At 42.0% G+C, this 19,988-nt stretch overlaps 1 protein-coding gene across 1 annotated transcript in view; it reads right to left on the bottom strand.

The window, feature by feature from the left end:
• The window catches only part of dipk2b (divergent protein kinase domain 2B), a 40,166-nt gene that overhangs the window by 11,213 nt on the left and 8,965 nt on the right, over nt 1-19,988 (bottom strand). Inside the window, exons 2-4 of the mRNA XM_043700866.2 lie at nt 13,797-14,061; nt 10,081-10,254; nt 7,267-7,555 (exon numbers count right to left, since the gene is read on the bottom strand). Of these exons, the coding sequence (XP_043556801.2) occupies nt 7,267-7,555; nt 10,081-10,254; nt 13,797-14,061 (728 nt within the window). The remainder of the gene's footprint in view (nt 1-7,266; nt 7,556-10,080; nt 10,255-13,796; nt 14,062-19,988) is intronic.

Raw genomic sequence — 19,988 nt, 5'->3', positions numbered from 1 at the left:
CTTAACCTCCTTCCACTTATCGCATTCCCAATGTCCCTCCCCCAAGTCCCTCCTCCCTACCTTTTATCTTAGCCTGCTTGGCACACCCTCCCTATTCCTGATGAAGGGCTCATGCCCGAAACATTGATTCTCCTGCTCCTTGGATACTGCCTCACCTGCGCTTTTCCAGCAACACATGTTTCAGCTCACATTTACCATAGCCTTGGAAAGGGAAAGGAGCAGTTATCAAGGGAAGATATTCAATTGGGGAAAAGGAAATTATGATGCTATCAGACAGGAGTTGGAAAGTACAGACTGGGAGCAATTGTTCCACAGAAAGAGCGCAGCAGACATGTGGAGACTGTTTAAGGAGCAGTTGTTGCGAGTGATGCACAAATTTGTTCCTCTGAGACAGGTAAGAAATGGTAAGAATAAGGTGCCTGGGATGACGAGAACAGAGGAGCTTCTCATCAAAGGGAACAAGGCAGCTTATGTAAGGTGGAGGAAGCAAGGATCGAGCACTGCTTTAGAGGATTACAGGCTTACTAGAAAGGAGCTCAGAAATGGATTGAGGAGAGCCAGGATGGGGCATGAAAAAGGTTTGGGAGGAAGGATTAGGGAGAACACAAAGGCATTTTACTCATACATGAGGAATAAGAGAATGATCAGGGCTAGCGTAGGGAACTTGTGCATGGAGTCTGAGCAGATAAGGGAAGCCCTAAATGAGTTTTTTGCTTTGGTTTTCACTAAGGAAAGGGACCTTGTTGTGAATGAGAACTTTGAGGAGCTGGGAAACCGTCTTGAATAGTTCAAGATTGATGAAGTTGATGTGCTGGAAATTTTGGCATACATTAAGATTGATAAGTCCCCAGGGCCAGACCAGATTTATCCTAGGTTGCTCAGGAAGTGAGAAAGGAGGTTACTAAGCCATTGGCGAAGATCTTTGCTTCCTCACTCTCCACTGGAGTCGTACCAGAGGATTGGAGGGAGGTGAATGTTATTCCTCTTTTCAAGAAGGGGAATAGGGAAATCCCTGGCAATTACAGACCAGTCAGTCTTACATCTGTGGTCAGCAAGGTTCTGGAAAGAATTCTGAGGGATAGGATTTATGACTATTTGAAAAAGCATAGTGTGATTAAAGGCAGTCAGCATGGCTTTGTGAGGAGCAGGTCATGCCCCACAAATCTTATTGAGTTCTTTGAGGAGGTGATGAGGTAGGTTGAGCAGTGGCTGTGGTGTACATGGACTTCAGCAAGGCATTTGATAAGGTTCCCCTGGTAGGCTCATTCATGAGGTCAGGAGGTATGGGATACAGGGAGATTTGGCTGTCTGGATTCAGAATTGGTTGGCTGACAGAAGACAGAGAATGGTTTTAGATGGAAAGTATTCTGCCTGGAGGTCAGTGATGAGTGGGGTCCCGCAGAGCTCCGTACTTGGGCCTCTGCTCTTTGTAGTTTTTATAAATGACTTGGATGAGGAGTTGAGGGGTGGCTTAGTAAATTTGCCGATGGCACAAGGGTTGGAGGTGCCGTTGATCGTATCAAGGGCAATTGCAGACTGCGACGTAGACAGGATGCAGAGCAGGGCTGAGAAATTGGAGATGGAGATCAACCTGGATAAATGCATTTTGGAAGGTCGAACTCGAATGCTGAATAAAGGATTAAAGACAGGATTCTTGGCAGTGTGGAGGAACAGAGGGATCTTGGTGTTCTAGTGCATAGATCCCTCAAAGTTGCCACCCAAGTGGATAGGATTGTTAAGAAAGCATATGGTGTTTTGGCTTTCATTAACAGGGAGATAGAGTTTACGAGCCGTGAGGTTTTGCTGCAGCTCTACAAGACCCTGGTAAGGCCACACTCGGAATATTGTGTCCAGTTCTGATCGCTCTACTATAGGAAAGATACACAGAGGCTTTGGAGAGGGTGCAAAGAAGGTTTACTCGGATGCTGCCTGGACTGGAGGGCTTGTCTTATGAAGAGAGATTGACTAAGCTTGGACTTTTCTCTCTGGAGGGAAGGAGGAAGAGAGGTGACCTGATCGAGGTGTACAAGGTAATGAGAGGCATGCATAGAGTCAGTAGCGAGAGACTTTTCCCCAGGGCAGGATTGACTGGCACAAGGGGTCATAGTTTTAAGATATTAGGAGGAAGGTATAGAGGAGACATCAGAGGAAGGTTCTTCATGCAGAGAGTTGTGAATGCATATTGCCAGCGGTGGTGGTGGAAGCAGAGTCATTGGGGACATTTAAGCGACTGCTGGACATGCACATGGATAGCAGTGAATTGAGGTGTGTGTAGGTTAAGTTATTTTACTTTAGTTTAGGAATAATCCTCGGCACAACATCGTGGGCCGAAGGGCCTGTTCTGTGTTGTACTTTTCTATGTACTGCATGAGAAACAAAAGCAAATACTATGGATGCTGGAGACCTGACATATAAACAGGAAGTGTAGGAGTAACTTAGCAGGTCTGGCAGCATCTGTGGAGAGAAAGCAAAGTTAACATTTCAAGTCTAGTGATGTTTCTTCAGAACAGAGATGTGGAAATGTTGGAAGCTGGAGGGGGGCCAAGAGGTACTGAAGGGAAGGTCCGGGAAAGCTGAATGAATACTGACTCACTTTCCAGTTTGACAGTTTATAGGTCTCTGCTCTCAACTTTGAATTCTATAACTTCAGGCCTGAATGACTTCCACCTGGATATATTGCTCCCCAGTGCCTATTACTTGTTTTCATGGTTTTGTTTTCAGTCAGAGCTGGCCTTTATTTTCTTATTACCACTTATTCTGGACTGATGCCTTTTCTCTTCCCCACCATCATTACCTCTCCCTTTGCCTTTTGTTCCATGACATTTTAGGTCTCTAATCTCCTGGCTCTTGAACCATTCCCCAATCATCCTTCCTTGCTATTCCCTTAGCCTCCACTTGAATAATACAGGAAATGCTGCATTTGGATATAGCAAGTTCCCAAAGCAGCAATATTATAACGATCAGATAATCTGATCTTGAGATGTTGTTTGACTGATGGTTAGACAACTGGGATAACTGCCTTGTCCCTTAAAAATAGTGCCATGGAATTTTTTGCATCCAATTTAAAGAGCAGACAGTGACTCAATTTAACATCTGACCCAAAAGGCAGCACCTGCAAGTGCACAGCACTCCCTCAGTACTGCTCTCTACTGTGCTAGTCTGCCCTGTTGGGCTCAATCTCCTGGTGGGGGATTTGAACCACAGCCTCTTACTCAGATGATAAGACGTAGGAACAGAATTAGGCCATTCAGCTCATTAAATGTGTTCCATTATTCCATCAGGGTTGATATGTTTCTCATCCCATTTTCCTGCCTTCTCGAAGATTGTCCCTTCACTCTGAAGCTGGGCCTGAGACACTCCTATTATTGGAAACATCCTCTCCACATCCACTCTATCCTGTGTTCTATACGACCCACCCTCATCCTTCTAAACTTCATCAACTACAGACCCAAAGTCCTCAACCACTCCTCATATGACAAGCCCTTCATCCCCAGGATCATCCTTGTAAACCTCCTCTGGACCCCTCCAACACAAACACATTCTTTCTTAGATATGTGGCCCAAAACTGCTCTCAATACTCCAAATGCAGTCTGACCAGAATGTTATGCAGCCCCAGCAGTATATCTGTGATCTTGTATTCTAGCCCTCTTGAAATGAATGCTAACATTGCATTTGCCTTCCCAACTGCCAACTGAACCAGTATGTTAACCTTCAGGGAGTTTTGAACTAGGACTCCCAAGTCCCTTTGTGTTTCAGATTTCTGTAGCCTTTACTCATATTCAAAGTAGTCTACACCTCTATTCTTCCTACCAAAGTGCATAACCTCATACTTTCCCAGATTGTATAAGTACTACCATTGAACCACCTAGGGATATGTTTGTTCCCACTGGATATTTGACTTTAGAGAGGAAAATGCTGTTTCTCGTCCAGTTCTATCATATGGTCCCACTACTAATTCTCCTCTACCAGTTTTTATTTGATAGCCAGAAAATAGAGCATGTTGTTATGCTGCTGGGGAATTAATACATCAATTTCTCTGTAAGCCTTAAAGTTTACTGACTTTGATTTAATGGCTTCATTCACATACCTGCCATCATTCCTCAGCAGGCATTTTAATGTTACGGTTTGAGTTACAAGTGGATATCACTGTACATTTGTCTGCTGCATGTGTCATTACCCCCTTTCATTTTAAACTATATATTTATTCAAGTTGACTGTATTTGGATTGATGATCAGGTTCGAAGACATAGGCAAGAAACAGATTAAGATGTAATTTAAAATGTATCTGAATGCTCCAATTAATGTGCAAAAGTCAGGCTTCAAGAAAAGTTAAGACCTTATGCTCATTTTCCAAATATGGAAGAACCTACAGATCATATGGAGTGGGACTTAACAAAGTGACTTTACAAAGAAATAGCTGTAGGAGATAAAGTTACTGAACCACATCAATCAATAGTTTGCTCACAAGTTCTACTTATATCTATATGTTAGTTAGGGAACGACATGCATTATGGGAGCATTTCGATCCATGATTTGGAACTCATAAAGGCTTTAAAAAGTGGTGAATTGCAATAGAATATTTGTATTCCAGAATTTAATGTATCTTGTTGCCCCAACTAAATTATCTGGTTTGAAGCATCAAGTTTCAAATAAGTCTAGGTTTAACCATTATTGAATGATATCACATAAAGCTGGATAGCTAATGAGGTTAGATAATGAATTATCACCTTAAATTGAATTTTATAAATAACATAACTTTCGCCAGACAATATATCTAATAAAAGAGTCATTTAATGTGCAAAGCTGCATTCAAGGAGAAGTAAGGAAATTAAAGAGTGGAAAGCCCCAGGCGGGTGTCGGACAGGGACAAGTTGCAAGACAGTTTCTCCTCCGAGAATGATGAATGGTAAAAGCAACTCATGGAAATGTATTCAAATAATATGGTATATATTAACTACTGTAAGCTGGTTTAAAATCAATTGATATAATAACAATCTGTGGTTTTATGTCATGCTTTTAACATCAAAACATCCAAGGTGCTCCACATTGGCATAATCAGACAAAATACTGAGCCAGATGAGGATATATGATAACAATAATCGCGAGATCACGTCAAAGAGAAACATTTGGAAGGGTATGTTTAAGGAGAAAAGAGAGGTACAGAAGCAAAGAGATTTTGGCCCCAGTGTCTGAAAGTGTGACCATCACAGGCTGGAGGATAGACAATCTGGGATGTGCAATGGTCTAAATGAGAGGATGCTAGGAATCTTCGAGGATGGTAGAGCTGGAACAGATTACAGAGATAGAGAAATAGAGACCATGGAAGGATTTGAGAATAAGAATTAGAATTGGAACGTTGAAACTTGCTTAATTTACCATCAGCAAGCAAATGGATTGTTTGTGAACAGGATTTGATGTGAGGTAGGGGAGAGCTAGCAGAGTTTTTTGGTTGAATTTATAGTGGTTACATTTGAACATCTAAATTAGGAGCAGAGCTCTGACCCCTGATCCTGCTTTGACATTCAATGAAATCATGGCTAATCTAATTGCTCCATATTCCTGCCTATCCCGAATAACTTTTCACCCTCCAGCTACCAACAATCTATACCACCTCTACCTTAAAAAATACTCAAATCCTCTTCTTCCAATGCCTTTAGAGAATCATAGGTTCCAAAGACTTACAACCCTCAGTGCAAAAAAAAATTATCTTTATCTCTTGCCTTAGATGGTCGACCCCTTATTCTTAAACAGTGACCTCTAGTTCTGGATTCTCCAAGACAAAACATCTTGTCCACATCAACCCTGACAAGACCCATATTATGGTTTAAGAAGAACCAGGAACATTTACCAACAGCAGGACGTTTCTGAAGGAGGTGTACCATCTGCAGGCAGCTAAGTCATAGCTGTTTCCTACTCAAAATGGCCAATGACATTGTCATGAAGTTGTTAGGTGCTCGGACTCTTAAAGTGGCTGTCCACTGTACTAACCAAATATATAGCAACCTCTCAGGAACTTACGTCTTTTGATCAAATCTCTTCCTCCTCTTCTAAACTCCAGCCTAGTCTCCCCAACCTTTCCTACTTAGATGACCCAGGTATAAACCTGGTAAACGTACACTCAATTACTTGCAGGACATTCTCATCCTTCCTTCTAGAAGGTGACCAATACTGTACATAATACCCCAGGTACGCTCTCATCAATGCTCTTAACCTTCTTATTTTTGTATTCAATGCCCCTCTCAATAACATTCTATTGGCTTTCCTGATTACCTGCTGGGTCTGCAAACTGACCTCCAATTTCTCTGCATCTCACAGCTCTATAACCTCTCATCCTTTAGATAATATGCTTCTTCTACATGCTTCCTGCCAAAATAGGCATTTTCACATTTCTCCCATTATTAGCCAGATCTTTGTCTATCCATTTAACCTATCTGTGTCCCTTTGTAGCCTCTTTATGCCTTCTTTGCAACTTATCTTCCTGACTATCTTTGTGCCATCAGCAAATGTAGCAACCATTCCTTTGGTGTCTTCATCCAAATCATTTATATCAATTGCATATAGTTGAGAGCCCAACACTGATCCCTGTAGCACACTACTCATCAACCAGAAAATAACCATTTTTATGCCTGTTCTGAGTTTCTTCTTAGCTAACCAATCTTCTATTAATGCTAATGTGTTACTCTTTATACTATGAGTTTTACATTCCACAATAACCCCTGTTACATAACAAATCCCCTCTGGAAATATAAGTACGGAACGTGCACTAGTTCCCTGTTATCCATAGCACAAATTATTTCTTCAAATAACTCCAATACATTGGCTAAACATGATTTTGTTTGCGAAGAAGTTGGAAGACAGGACAGTCTGAGAGTCGGGCCTGATTTAACTAGCACTGCCTATATAAATGTTGGAGTTAGTCTGTAATGCCAACATAACTAAAGCAGAAGAAGAAGTAGACTCAAAATGAAGTCTTTAGATAACAAAGGCACAGACAAGGGTTTCAGCAGTGGTTGCACTGAGAAAGTGCAGTTGTTCAATGTTACACAAGCAGAAGTGAGAGATCTTAGTGTGAATGCTTGGAAGCTCATCTCTTGATCAAATATTGTCCTACCATTACTGACAGGCCAGTTCAATCTCAAAAGTTGCTGGGGAGGGAGATGGGTTAACAGAAGAGAACTACAAAAATCTTACAACGTTTTGACAGCATTAAATGGTATTCTGTGATAATATGAGCTGCTAAATAAAGAAGCCACAACAAATGCCCACCTTCCTGTTTATCGATGATGCCTATAGTGCTGGTGTCTGTAATATAAAGACGTCCATCCTCAAAAGTACCAAACATGTTGTCATGGACACTGGTGTAGTAGAAGAAATAATTCAAGTCATTGTTTTTCATGGAGTGAGTAATTTGCAGAAGCTGGTAGGCTATGTCTACAATGACCTCCAGAGATGCATTATAAAATTCTCTGATGGGATTAGTCCATGGAGTCACAATTACTCGACCACAAGATCCAAAATAGCGCAGAAATGGCCATCCTTCTATTCCTGGAAAAAGCTGAAAGAGAACCTCTGTCAATTTTGTAGGACAGTAATGGATTTTCACAGTTCTAATCAATTTAAAGCATTAGTAAGCGTGTCTGTTCCTTTTGAAGGTAATTATTGAAGGTTGATCATGTAAAGCTGACTGAGGAGGCCGACACAGCCTCTGCCTTGAAAGGAGAATTGAATGTGTTCTTCATTGGATCAGGGATCAGATCATGATGATTGGTTGGGCTGATTTAATCCCTGGAGAAAGAAAATTTCCATTGCTTATTGGTCTGCATTTCTAAGGAGATAACATGATTGTGGATCAGGCAGGGGGAAGGATTTGGTGGAAGTCTCCTACCAATAATTTCATGTGTATTATTTTTATGTAAGGATTGCTTGTGTGACATCTTATTGAATGTCTTCTGTCAATCCAAATATATTACATTGGCAGGTTTCCATTCAACTACCCCATTAGTTGCAACCTCAAAAACCTAATATATCTGTCAACCAGAAATTTCCATTCAAAACATTGTACTGACTCTACCTAATTGTTTTATGATTTTACAAGTGCCCTATTATCACTCCCTTAACATATTCTAACATTATCCCAACTGCTGATGCCAAAATAACTGGCTAATAATTCATTGTTTTACATTTCCTCCTTCTTTTGAACAACAGCGTTATATTTACAGTGTTCCAATGTGGGAATCCATTCTGGAATCAAGGTAATTCATGATGATCATTACCCAATTACATTCAGGATATCGGGAGGGTGTGGGACATACATAAGCATTTAAACAGCAGCATGGCTTCGCAGCAGAAAGAGAGGTAATCAACACAAGAGTGATACAACAACCGAAAACAAGTTGGTCAGTGCACACGTTTACACGTAAACCTTAAACTTAAAATAAGATAAATGAGACGATTAAATTTAAACAAGTTCAGACAATTTATTTTAAAAAAACAAAATAAACTAACTTGATGAAACATAGATTATAATCAAATAAAGCTACGCTAATTAGGGAGACTTATTTCTGATCAAGCTGTTCAGAGATGTTATTATAAATCGCTAATGTGGTGTGGGACTTGTACCTGGGCCTCCTGGCTGAGTGGAAGGGACTTCACCCTATGCATCAAGATGGTTAGGGTGAGCATTTGCAGATGGTGTAGCCTGCAGCATGTAATATTTAATGGGCTGCATTGTAATCCCCACAGGACACACTTACAACTCAAGGAGCTTCCATTCATTGTTGGTGTACTAAATCCTGAGGTGCACATGTTGTGGGGCATCACAGAGGGGCAAATATAACCTGAACACTGATGAAGAATTGATATGGTTCTCGATAGTGCTTTGGAACAAGAGCACGTAAATGAAACTCATTCAGGTAACAGAACGTGGAGCAAAGATAGAGGAGCCTCCACCATTGCCCTTAACCAATGGGTATGAGTTCCTTGCTTCCTGAGTGAGGACACAAACCATTTAAAAAATTTGAAAGCAAGCATGTGAAATGAAAATTGAGATGTTGTTTGACCAGGAGATAACGTTAGCCTGGGAGGAGAGGGATGGTGGGTGAATTGGGGTGGAACTAAGGACAATGAGTAAGAACACTGGCAGCAGAGTTTTAAATCACTTCACGTTTACTGAGAGCAGAATGTGAGGACAGACAGAAAAGTATTAGACTGGTTGAATCTGGAGGCAGTGGAAGCATGGATAAGGATTTTAGCTGCAGAAGAGCTGACACAGGAGATGTTTAATACATCCACTTCCTCTGCAACCAGCTTCTTTAACACCCTAGGATATGAGCCATCAGGTTCAGGCGATTTGTCAACTTCTACTCCTTTTAATTTCATTGATATTTTGCTTTGTGAATGTATTCCCCTTAAGTTGCTCATTCTAATTAGATTCTCAGTTCTCCATTATTCTTTGTTTCATTAAACTCAATTCCAGGGAGCTTTAACATTTTCTTAAGACAGAATGGGCAGCTTTGAATTTCATTATTAAATGCATTCTTAGGTTTACCCAGGAGACATCGCTATGTAAATTCTTGATAGTCCACTTGAATATTTGGTATTATTGAATTTGCTTGATAATTTATATTATTTCTAATTAGGGCGGCACAGTGGCCTCATGGTTAGCACTGCTGCCTCACAGTGCCAGGGACCCGGGTTCGATTCCCACTTTGGGTGACTGTGTGGAGTTTGCATATTCTCCCTGTGTCTGCGTAGGTTTCCTACCACTATCCAAAAATGTGCGGGCCAGGTGAATGGGCAATTTAGCACAGCCAATAGTGTTCAATGCATTAGTTGGGGTAAATATGGGGAATGGGTATGGGTGGGTTACTCTTTGAAGAGTTGGTGTGGACTTGTTGGGCCGAAGGGCCTGTTTCATACTGTAGGGAATCTAATCTGATTCATCTCAAAGACAAAGCACATATCATAAACAAATACTTTAAGTCTTTTTATCATTAGATTTGATTCCAGCATTGAATTTGTAGCTTACTCAGTGAGAGAGGGTTGATATTAAAAGTGACCAGTAGCAGTAAGGAGTTGTACCTGCAGTATGATGGGGTGGGTGTTGACAGATAAGGTGTAGAGCAGACGGAGTTTATCCCGATCAGTGAATTGGCGCATCAGGACACTGCCCGAGTCCCTCACTTCAGCGTAACGCCGAACAATCCGGTCCAACAGCCGTTGGGATGGACATCTCAACAAAGGGCTAGGGAGACTCTGTAGTTCAAAACAATATGTGGCAGTAGAAAAAAAACCCAACAAAGGTTATACACAGGAATTCAGAAATATTAACTAAAACTAGAAGCACTCTGCTGATAGTCAATTATTCTGATTTCAGTGTTGTTCGTGCTCTTCTTTCCTCCTTATCCTGGATAATCCATAGCTGGGTGAATCCTGTCCTGTAATTTGACAGACATCAGATTAGACCGTTTTGGCTCAGATTTATCAGGCAGCAATGAAACGACTTGCTGCATACCTTGAGGAAAGCTGCCGACAAATAGCTATTGATCTCTGCAGCATGGATATCCCAACATTAGACTGAATTAGGCATAAGTCAAATGGATCTCCAGGTATCCAGAAACTATGTGACCATCAAACAGTCTTGAATGTTGAAGTATTCTAATTGACAGCAAACCAAATAAAATATATTCATTTAAATTTATTTAAGTTTTACAAAACTGAAAACAATTTATAACAGGTTCACTGGTCTATAGTTCCCTGGCTTGTCCTTACCACCCTTCTCAAATAGTGGCTCTACGTTAGCCAACCTTCAATCTTCCGGCACCTCACCTGTGACTATCGATGATACAAATATCTCAGCAAGAGGCCCAGCAATCACTTCTCTAGCTTCCCACAGAGTTCTAGGGTACACCTGATCAGGTCCTGGGAATTTATTCATCTTTATGTATTTTAAGACATCCAGCACTTCCTCCTCTGTAATATCGACATTTTTCAAGATGTCACCATCTATTTCCCCACTTTCTATATCTTTCATGTCCTTTTCCACAGTAAACACTGATGCAAAATATTCATTTAGTATCTCCCCCATCTCCTGTGGCTCTACGGGCGGCACGGTGGCACAGCAGTTAGCACTGCTGCCTCACAGTGCCAGAGACCCGGGTTCAATTCCCGCCTCAGGCGACTGACTGTGTGGAGTTTGCACGTTCTCCCCGTGTCTGCATGGGTTTCCTCCGGGTGCTCCGGTTTCCTCCCACAGTCCAAAGATGTGCAGGTCAGGTGAATCGGCCATGCTAAATTGCCCGTAGTGTTAGGTAAGGGGTAAATGTAGGGGTATGGGTGGGTTGCGCTTCGGCGGGGCGGTGTGGACTTGTTGGGCCGAAGGGCCTGTTTCCACACTAAGTAATCTAATCTAATCTAATCTACACAAAGGCCGCCTTGCTGATGTTTGAGGGGCTCTATTCTCTGCCTAGTTACCCTTTTGTCCTTAAGGAGAATCCAAAGGGTTTTTATAACTCTATTTGCCAAAGCTATCTCATTCCCCTTTTTGCCCTCCTGATTTACCTCTTAAGTATACACATATTGTGAGGATTCACTTGATCTCTCCTGCCTATACCTGACAAATGCTTCCTTCTTTTTTTCACAAAAACCTCAATTTCTTTAGTCATCCAGTATTCCCTGCACCTACCAGCCTTGCCTTTCACCCTAACAGGAACATACTGTCTCTGGACTCTCATTATCTCATTTTTGAAGGCTTCTAATTTTCTAGCAATCCGTTTCTAACATCCGTTCTAACATCAACCCCTAATCAACTTTTTGAAAGTTCTTACCTAATGCTGTCAAAATTGGCCTTCCTCCGATTTAGAAATTTAACATTAAGATCTAGTCTATCCTTTTCCATCACTATTTTAAAACAAATAGAACTATGGTCACTAGCCCCAAAGTGCTCCCCCACTGACACCTCAGTTACCTGCCCTGCCCTATTTCCCAAGAATACGTCAAGTTTGCAGATGACACCAGAATTGGAGGTGTAGTGGACAGCGAAGAAGATTACACCAGAGTGCAAGAGGATCTTGATTGGATGAGCCAAAGGGCTGAGGTGTGGCAGATGCAGGTTAATTTAGATAAATGTGAGGTGTTGCAGTTTGGACAGGCAAATCAGGGCAGGACTAATATGCTTAATGGTAAGGTCCTGGGGAGTGTTGCTAAACAAAGAGACCTTGGAGTGCAGGTTCATAGTTCTTTGAAAGTGGCGTCATAGGTAGATAGGATAGTGAAGAAAGCATTTGGTATACTTTCCTTTATTGGTCAGAGTATTGAATACAGGAGTTGGGAGGTCATGTGGCTGTACAGGACATTGGTTAGACCACTTTGGGAATATTATGTACAATTCTGGTCTCCCTCCTATCGGAAAGATTTTGTGAAACTTGAAAGGGTTCGGGAAAGATTTACAAGGATATTGCCAGGGTTGGAGAGTTTGAGAGGTTGAATAGGCTAGTGCTGTTTTCACTGGAGCGTCAGAGGCTGAGGGGTGACCTTAGAGAGATTTATAAAATCATTAGGGGCGTGGATAGAGTAAATAGACAAAGTCTTTTCCCTGGGGTGGGGGAGTCCAGAACTAGAGGATATAAGGTTTAAGGTGAGAGGGGAAAGATAGAAAAGGGACCTAAGGGACAACTTTTTCATGCAGAGGGTGGCATGTGTATGGAAGGAACTGCCAGAGGAAGTGGTGGAGGCTCGGATAATTGCAGCATTTAAATGGCATCTGGATGGGTATATGAATAGGAAGAGTTTAGAGGGATAAGGGCCAAGTGCTGGTAAATGGGACAGGATTGGGTTGGGATATCTGGTCAGCATGGACGAGTTGGACTGAAGGGTCTGATTCCCTGCTGTATATCTCTCTGACTCTGTGACTGTGTAACTGGGACATCTTCCTTGGTTCTGTTTGCTGACCCCGTGCACCAGGATCCTCACCCTCGGTAGGGCATGGAAGCAGATCCTGAACCCAGCCCAGATGGTACAGGAATCAAACCCCATGCTATAGGCACTAATCTAATCCACACCAGGTCTCTGGCCAATTCACCCCAAGGAATCTGTGATAACGGTTACTTTTATGAAGATATTGTAGTTAAGAGCTTTGGATCGGTGATTAGATTAGATTATCTACAGTGTGGAAACAGGCCATTCGGCCCAACAAGTCCACACCAACCTTCTGAAGAGTAACCCACCCAGACCTATTTCCCTTTGACTAATACATTACACTCCAAGCAATTTAGCATGGCCAATTCACCTGGCCTGCACATCTTTGGACTCTGGGAGGAAACCGGAGCACCCGGAGGAAATACACGCAAACACTGGGAGAATGTGCAAACTCCACACAGACAGTCACCGGAGGCAGGAATCGAACCGGGGTCCCTGGTGCTATGAGGCAACAGTGCTAACCAGTGAGCCTGCCGCCTCTCATCATCCAGTGATGAACAGCATCTTCAGGAATGTTTCACTCCTACATGATTTTGTAGGATTCAGCAATGTTCTTACAATGTCTGTACATCTTCCTTCATTGTCTATCCTGTTGTTACCTAACAATTTCATACTGTCCAATGCACACAGTTACAAAACATGGTTGATTTAATTTGATTTTTTTAAGTTGTGGCAGGTCACTTAATCCTTCTACAGCTCTCAAACTTGACTGGTGATTACTTGTTTCTTGCCAGATATAAAACAGACACTTGATCATCTTAGTTTAATATAATTGAATAAATTTGGTCATATATTCCAGACCTACTGATCCAGAAACGTACCTGAACTAAATCAGCAGTCAGCCGATCAGCTGCCAGCCATTTCTGGAATCGTTGAGTGCTTCTCAGAACATTCTCAATGCTGCATGTGGCTTTCTTTGAAGCTGAGGTGCAAATTTTACAATCAGAAAGTTCATCTTGAAACTTGCTTTGTAACCGAGAGATGATGACTGGCTTCCAGTTCTCTGTATCAGCAGTATAATTCGCAAAGTATGTCGTCTTGTGGCTAGGAGGGAGTTTTAAACCTGCAGATAGCCAGTTTTCAAACCTGCAAACAGTCATGTTATTTGTGTTTACAGATATTGAGACGTGAGAGCTGGGTTTATGAATGGAGTAGAACTTTATACCTTACTATTGTATAATTCACGAACATGTTATACATCTTTGTTCTTTCACCATAAATCTGTTTATTTATGACATCAAACAAATTCACAGATCTTGTTGCAGAATTCAATTGGTCATGACAAAAATGAAGTTTAGTTTTTCAATGTATGGCGTTCTTTGAGCTGTTGACAGAAGTCAAATTGACTTTGAATTGAACCGCATTTTGAATTCTTGAAATCAGGCCTCTACCATTACATGAAACAACTCTTGTCAATCTCACAAATGACATCCAATGTGACTTTGACAAAGGTTAGCTAAGCATCCTCATTGTTCTTGACCTCTCTGCAGCATCTGTCACAGGTGGACACACTATCCCTGCCCAATGCCTTTCCACCATTATCCAGTTAGGAGGGACTGCGCTTGGCGTGTTCCATTTTAAAATATCAGTAGTAGCCAAACTATTTTTATATAAGACCATAACATCATAAGACATAGGAGCAGATACCAGGCCATTCAGCCCATTGAGTCTGCTCTACCATTCAATCATCACTGATAAGTTTCTCAACCCCATTCTCCTGCTTTCTCCCTGTAAGCCTTGATCCCCTTGACAATCAAGAACCTATCTATCTCAATCTTAAATATACTCAATAACCTGGCCTCCACAGCCTTCTATGGCAATGAATTTCATGGATTCTCCACTCTCTGCCTGAAGATGTTTCTCCTTATCTCTGTTCTAAAATGTCTTCCCTTTACTCCAAGGCTGTGCCCTCAGGTCCTCGTCTCTCCTACCAATGAAAACATCTTCCCAACATCCACTCTGTCCAGACCATTCAGTATTCTGTAAGTTTCAATTACATCCCCCCTCATCTTTCTGAATTCTATCAAGTATAAACCTAGAGTCCTCAAACGTTCCTCTATGTTAAGCATTTCATTGCTGGGGCTATTCCTGTAAACCTCCTCTGAACACACTCCAGGGCCAGTGCATTCTTCCTGAGATATGGGGCCCAAAACTGTGCACAATATCCAAGTGTTGTCTGACCAAGATTATATAAAGCCTCAGAGGTACATTCCTGCTTTTATATTCAAGTCCTCTCAAAATAAATGCCATTTGATTTACTAACTGCTGCACAACCCGCAAGCTTATCTTGAGCAAATCCTGGACAAGAACTCCCAAGTCTCTTTGCACTTTAGACTTCTGAATTTTCTCCCCATTTAGAAAACAGTCCATGCATCTATTCTTCCTACCAAAGTGCATAGCCTCACATTTTCCTATCTTGTACCCCATCTGTCACTTCTTTCCCAATTCTCCTAATGTGTCCAACTCCTTCTGCAGCCTTCCCGCCTCCTCAAGGCTACCTGCCCCTTTACCTATCTTTGTATCGTCCGCAAACTTATCCAGATTGCCCTCAGTTCCTTCATCTAGATCATTAATGTATAAAGTGAAAAGTTGTGGTCCCAACACTGAGCCTTGCGGAACATCATTTGTCACCGGCTGCTATCTTGAAAAAGACCCTTTTATCCTCACTCTCTGCTTTCTGCCAGACAGCCAGGCTTCTACCCATGTTAGCACCTTGCCTCTTACACCAAGGGCCCTTATTTTACTCAGTAGCCTCCTGTGTGGAACCTTGTCAAAGGCCTTCTTGAAGCCCAGGTAGATAACATCCATTGGCTCTCCTTGGTCAAACCTGCTCATTACTTCCTCAAAGAATTCTAGCAGATTTGTCAGACATGACCTCCCCTTGATGAAACCTATTTTACCATACACTTCCAAGTATTCAGAAATCTCATCCTTTACAATGGATTCCAGAATCAAGATTAGGCTAATCATCCTATAATTTTCCATTTTTGCCTTACTCCCTGTTTACACAGGTGTGTCACATTAGAGATTTTCCAGTCCTCTGGGACCCTCCCTGTATCTAGAAATTCCTGAAAGATCACCACTAACGCTTTCACTCTCTCTTCAGCTACCTCCCTTAGAACTCTGGGGTGTAGTCCATCTGGTCCAGGTGATTTATCCACCTAAAGGCCATTCAGTTTTTCTAGCACTTCTCCTTGGTGATGACCACCTTACTCAGCTCTGCTCCCTCACTCTCTTGATTATTGGGATATTATTTGCATCTTCCACCATGAAGACTGATGAAAGATTCAGCCATTTCCTTGTTCCCCACTACTATCTCTCCATCATCATTTTCCAATGGCCCAATGTCCACTTTTGCCTCTCTTTTGCCTTTTGTATATCTAAAGAATCTCTTACAGTCTTCCTTTATATTACTGACTAGTTTACCCTCCAATTTAATCTCCTCCTTCCTTCTTTATTCTTTTGTTGCCCTCTGATGGTCTTTGTAAGCTTCCGAATCCTCTAGTTTCTCACTGCCTTTTGCCAAATTATATTCTTTCTCTTTTGCTTTTTTGCTATCCCTGACTTCCCTAGTCAGCCAGGGTTGCTTCATCTTCCCTGTACCATGCTTCTTTTTCCTCGGGATGAATCTCTGCGTGTCTCCTGAATTACTCCCAGAAACTCCTGCCCTTACTGTTCCATTGTCTTCCCTGCTAGGCTCCTCTCCCAGTCTATTCTACCCAGCTCCTCCCTCATACTTCTATTGTTGCCTTTATTCAGCTGTAATACAGTTACCTCTGATTCTATCTTCTTCCTCTCAAACTGCAGAGTATATTCGACCATATTGTGGTCACTATCTCTGAAGGGTTCCTTCACCTTCAGCTCCCTTATCAAGTCTGCCTCATTGCACAACACAAAATCCCGTATTGCCTGTTCCCTCGTGGGCTCCACTATAAGTTGTTCCAAAAAGCCATTTCATAGATATTTCACAAATTCCTTTTCTTGCACTCCACTACCAGTCCACCTGTATATTGATATCCCCCATGATAACTTTGCCTTTCCTACACATCTTTTTTAATCCTGGTGTATTCTCCGCCTCAGCTCCTAACTACTATTTGGAGGCCTATATGTAACCCCCAACTATGTTTTTTTTAAACCTTTGCGATTCCTCAATTCTACCCACACAGATTTTACGCCATCTAACCTTACTTTGTTTCTTACTATTTGTGGAATGCTGGCCAATATATATTAGCCTGTCCTAGTTGTCCTTGAGAAGGTGGTGGTGTTCCAGTCCAAGTGTTGTTGGTTGACCCACAATGTGATTAGGGAGGGAATTCCAGTATTTTGATCCTGTGACAGTGAAGGAAACAGCAATATCTTCCCAAGTCAGGGTGGTGAGTGGCTTGGAGGGGAACTTGCAGGTTGTGGTGTTCCCAAGTACCTGCTGCCCTTGTCCTTCTGGATAGAAGTGGTTATGGATTTGGAAAGATCTTTGGTGAATTTCTGCAGTGCACCCTGTAAATAAAACACACTGCTGCTGCTAAGCGTCGATGGTGGAGGGAGTGGATATCTGTGGCAATCTAGAGGGTTGCTTTGTCCTGGATGGTAACATCCAAGCAAGTGGGGAGTATTCCATCACACCCCTGACTTATACCTTGTAGCCATTGTGTTAATGTGGTGAGTCCAGCTGAGTTGCTGGACAATGATAACCGCAAGGATGTTGATAGTGGACGATTCAGTGATGGTAACACCATTGGATGTCAAGGGGCAGAGATTAGATTATCTCTTATTGGAGAAGCTCATTGCCCAGCATTTATATAGCATGAATGTTACTTCACACTTGTCAAACCAAGTCTGGATTTTGTCCAGATCTTGCTACATTTGAACATTGACTACAGCAGTATCTGAGAGACATGAATGTTGCTGAACATTGTATAATCATCAGCAAACGTCCCCACTTCTGACCTTTGATGACCTTCCCTCCATCATGTGAAGCAGCTGAAGATGGTTGGACCAATGACACTACCCTGAGGAACTCCAACCCTCTGCTCTCAAAAGTCTACAGCTGAGCCAGACTGTTTGCAACTCTGATGCCATATTTGAGCTGAGATGAGCTCCAACTAGATATCTACACTATTACTCAGACAGCTAATTCCTGCCTCAGTAATATCACTTCATGCTAGTCCTGCCTCAGTTTGCTGCAATTGAAATGCTCATCTATTCCTGTGTTATCCCTCGATTTGACTATTTCAGTTCACTCTTGCTTTGTCTCCCATGATCTACCCTTCGGGAACTTGAGATTAACCAAAACTCTCTCCTGCTTGTGTTTTTATGCACAGCGAGTTGGAGCTGTGCTGAGTTTGGGGGAAAACAGATATAACAATGACATAACAAAGTCATGATTGGTTGTTGCCCAGCTGCTGCTGTTAGTGATTGGGTTTGGACTCCAGTCATTTTGAAAAACCTAAACTTTTCGATGAATACTGTTGAAGTAAGAATTTCTAGACACTGGAGAAGGAGCTGATTTGTGGTAAGGGTGAGGAATTTTGCAATTTATTTCTAATCTCCAGTTTATAATTAATAGTCCTAGAATAAGGTTAAAGTAAGCGAAAGCAACTAAAGTTAAATTACTTCATTAAAATGTACAAGCTTGAGGTACAGCAGGACAGCTAAGGAGAATGCCAGTCCTTTGGTGTGTGGAGAGAAAGGTGGCATTTCTTATGATCCAGACTAACCCATTTACACCAAGTATAACTGACTGTGAAAGTTTCAGCTCTGGATTTCAGCAGCTAGAGTCATTAAGATGCATCTGTGAGGCAGAGAACAGTCTGAATGGTGTGTTCAGAGATGTGGTTCAACTACAATTTGGGGCAAGCAGACAGAAAGGGAATGGATGACTGCCAGACAGTCTGGGAGAAACAGGCAGGTCATACAAGAGTCTACAGAAATCTCCCTCAGCAGAGTACAGCAAGAACTAAGAACATGGCATAATGGGTGGCTGAGCTGTACAGTAGGAGGAGCAGGACAATGGAAGGGCAGGACTGATGGGGAATTCTTTAGATGGGGAACCAGATAAGAACTTCTCCAGCCATTGATATGATGCCAGAATGGTTTGTTGCCTCCCTGGTGCTTGGTCAAGGGTATCATTGAACAGCTGCAGGAGATTCTTCTTGGGGAGAGAAAACAGTCAGAGTCTGTGGCCCATATTGTACTAACAACATGGGTAGGAATGTGAATGTGGTCCTGCAATCAGAATTTAGAAAGCCAGGTGGAAAATTAGCAAGCAGGATATCTACATCAGTGATCTCTCAATCACTCTCAGTGCCATGTGCAACTGTGTACGGAATTAGGGAGATAAGCCAAATGAATCTGTCTCCAGAAAGATGGTGTATAAAGGTGGGACTGGGCTGCCTCTGGGCTAGATGACACCTGTACAAACCAGATGGTTACATATGAATGGAATGGAACAGAATTGAGTTGCTGGTGGGGCATTTTGCTGGTGCTGCTGGTAAGGGCTTAAACCAGCAGATATCTGAGTCCCAGGAGAGAATATTACAAAGCAATACCAGGTTGCATGAAATGCTGGAAGAGACATATAGAGAAGAGCAAGTTAATAGTGGGATGGGGATAAAGGAGAAAGTAATGAAGTCTAACTTCCAGTTACCCTGCATGTATATGAATAAATGAACATAGTTAAAGAAATTACACAGTTACAGGAACAGACTGCCATGTGGAATTATGATGTTGTTTCTAGATTCTCCCACAAGGGGAAAGAACATCTCCTCATCAACCCTATCAAATTCTTAAAAAACTTGTATGTTTCAATAAAGTTGCCATTCATTAGAGTCATAGACAGTTTACACAACAGCAAAAGGCCCTGTAAACCTCTCTGACTGTAATGAGAGGCAACACTGTCAAACATTCTTCTAGACTGAGTACAGACCCAACTTACTCAACCTCTGCACATAAGTCATCCCTCCATACCCTGGATCAACCTCGTAAACGTTCTCTGGACTATCTCAATGCCAGCGTAT

The sequence above is a fragment of the Chiloscyllium plagiosum genome, unplaced genomic scaffold (genome assembly GCF_037043375.1).
Source record: "Chiloscyllium plagiosum isolate Xiang-an unplaced genomic scaffold, Cpla_swu_hap1 HiC_scaffold_12, whole genome shotgun sequence".
Taxonomy (NCBI): Eukaryota; Metazoa; Chordata; class Chondrichthyes; order Orectolobiformes; family Hemiscylliidae; genus Chiloscyllium; species Chiloscyllium plagiosum.
Note: the sequence above shows the minus strand (reverse complement) of the source record. Positions and strands in the feature narration are given on the sequence as shown.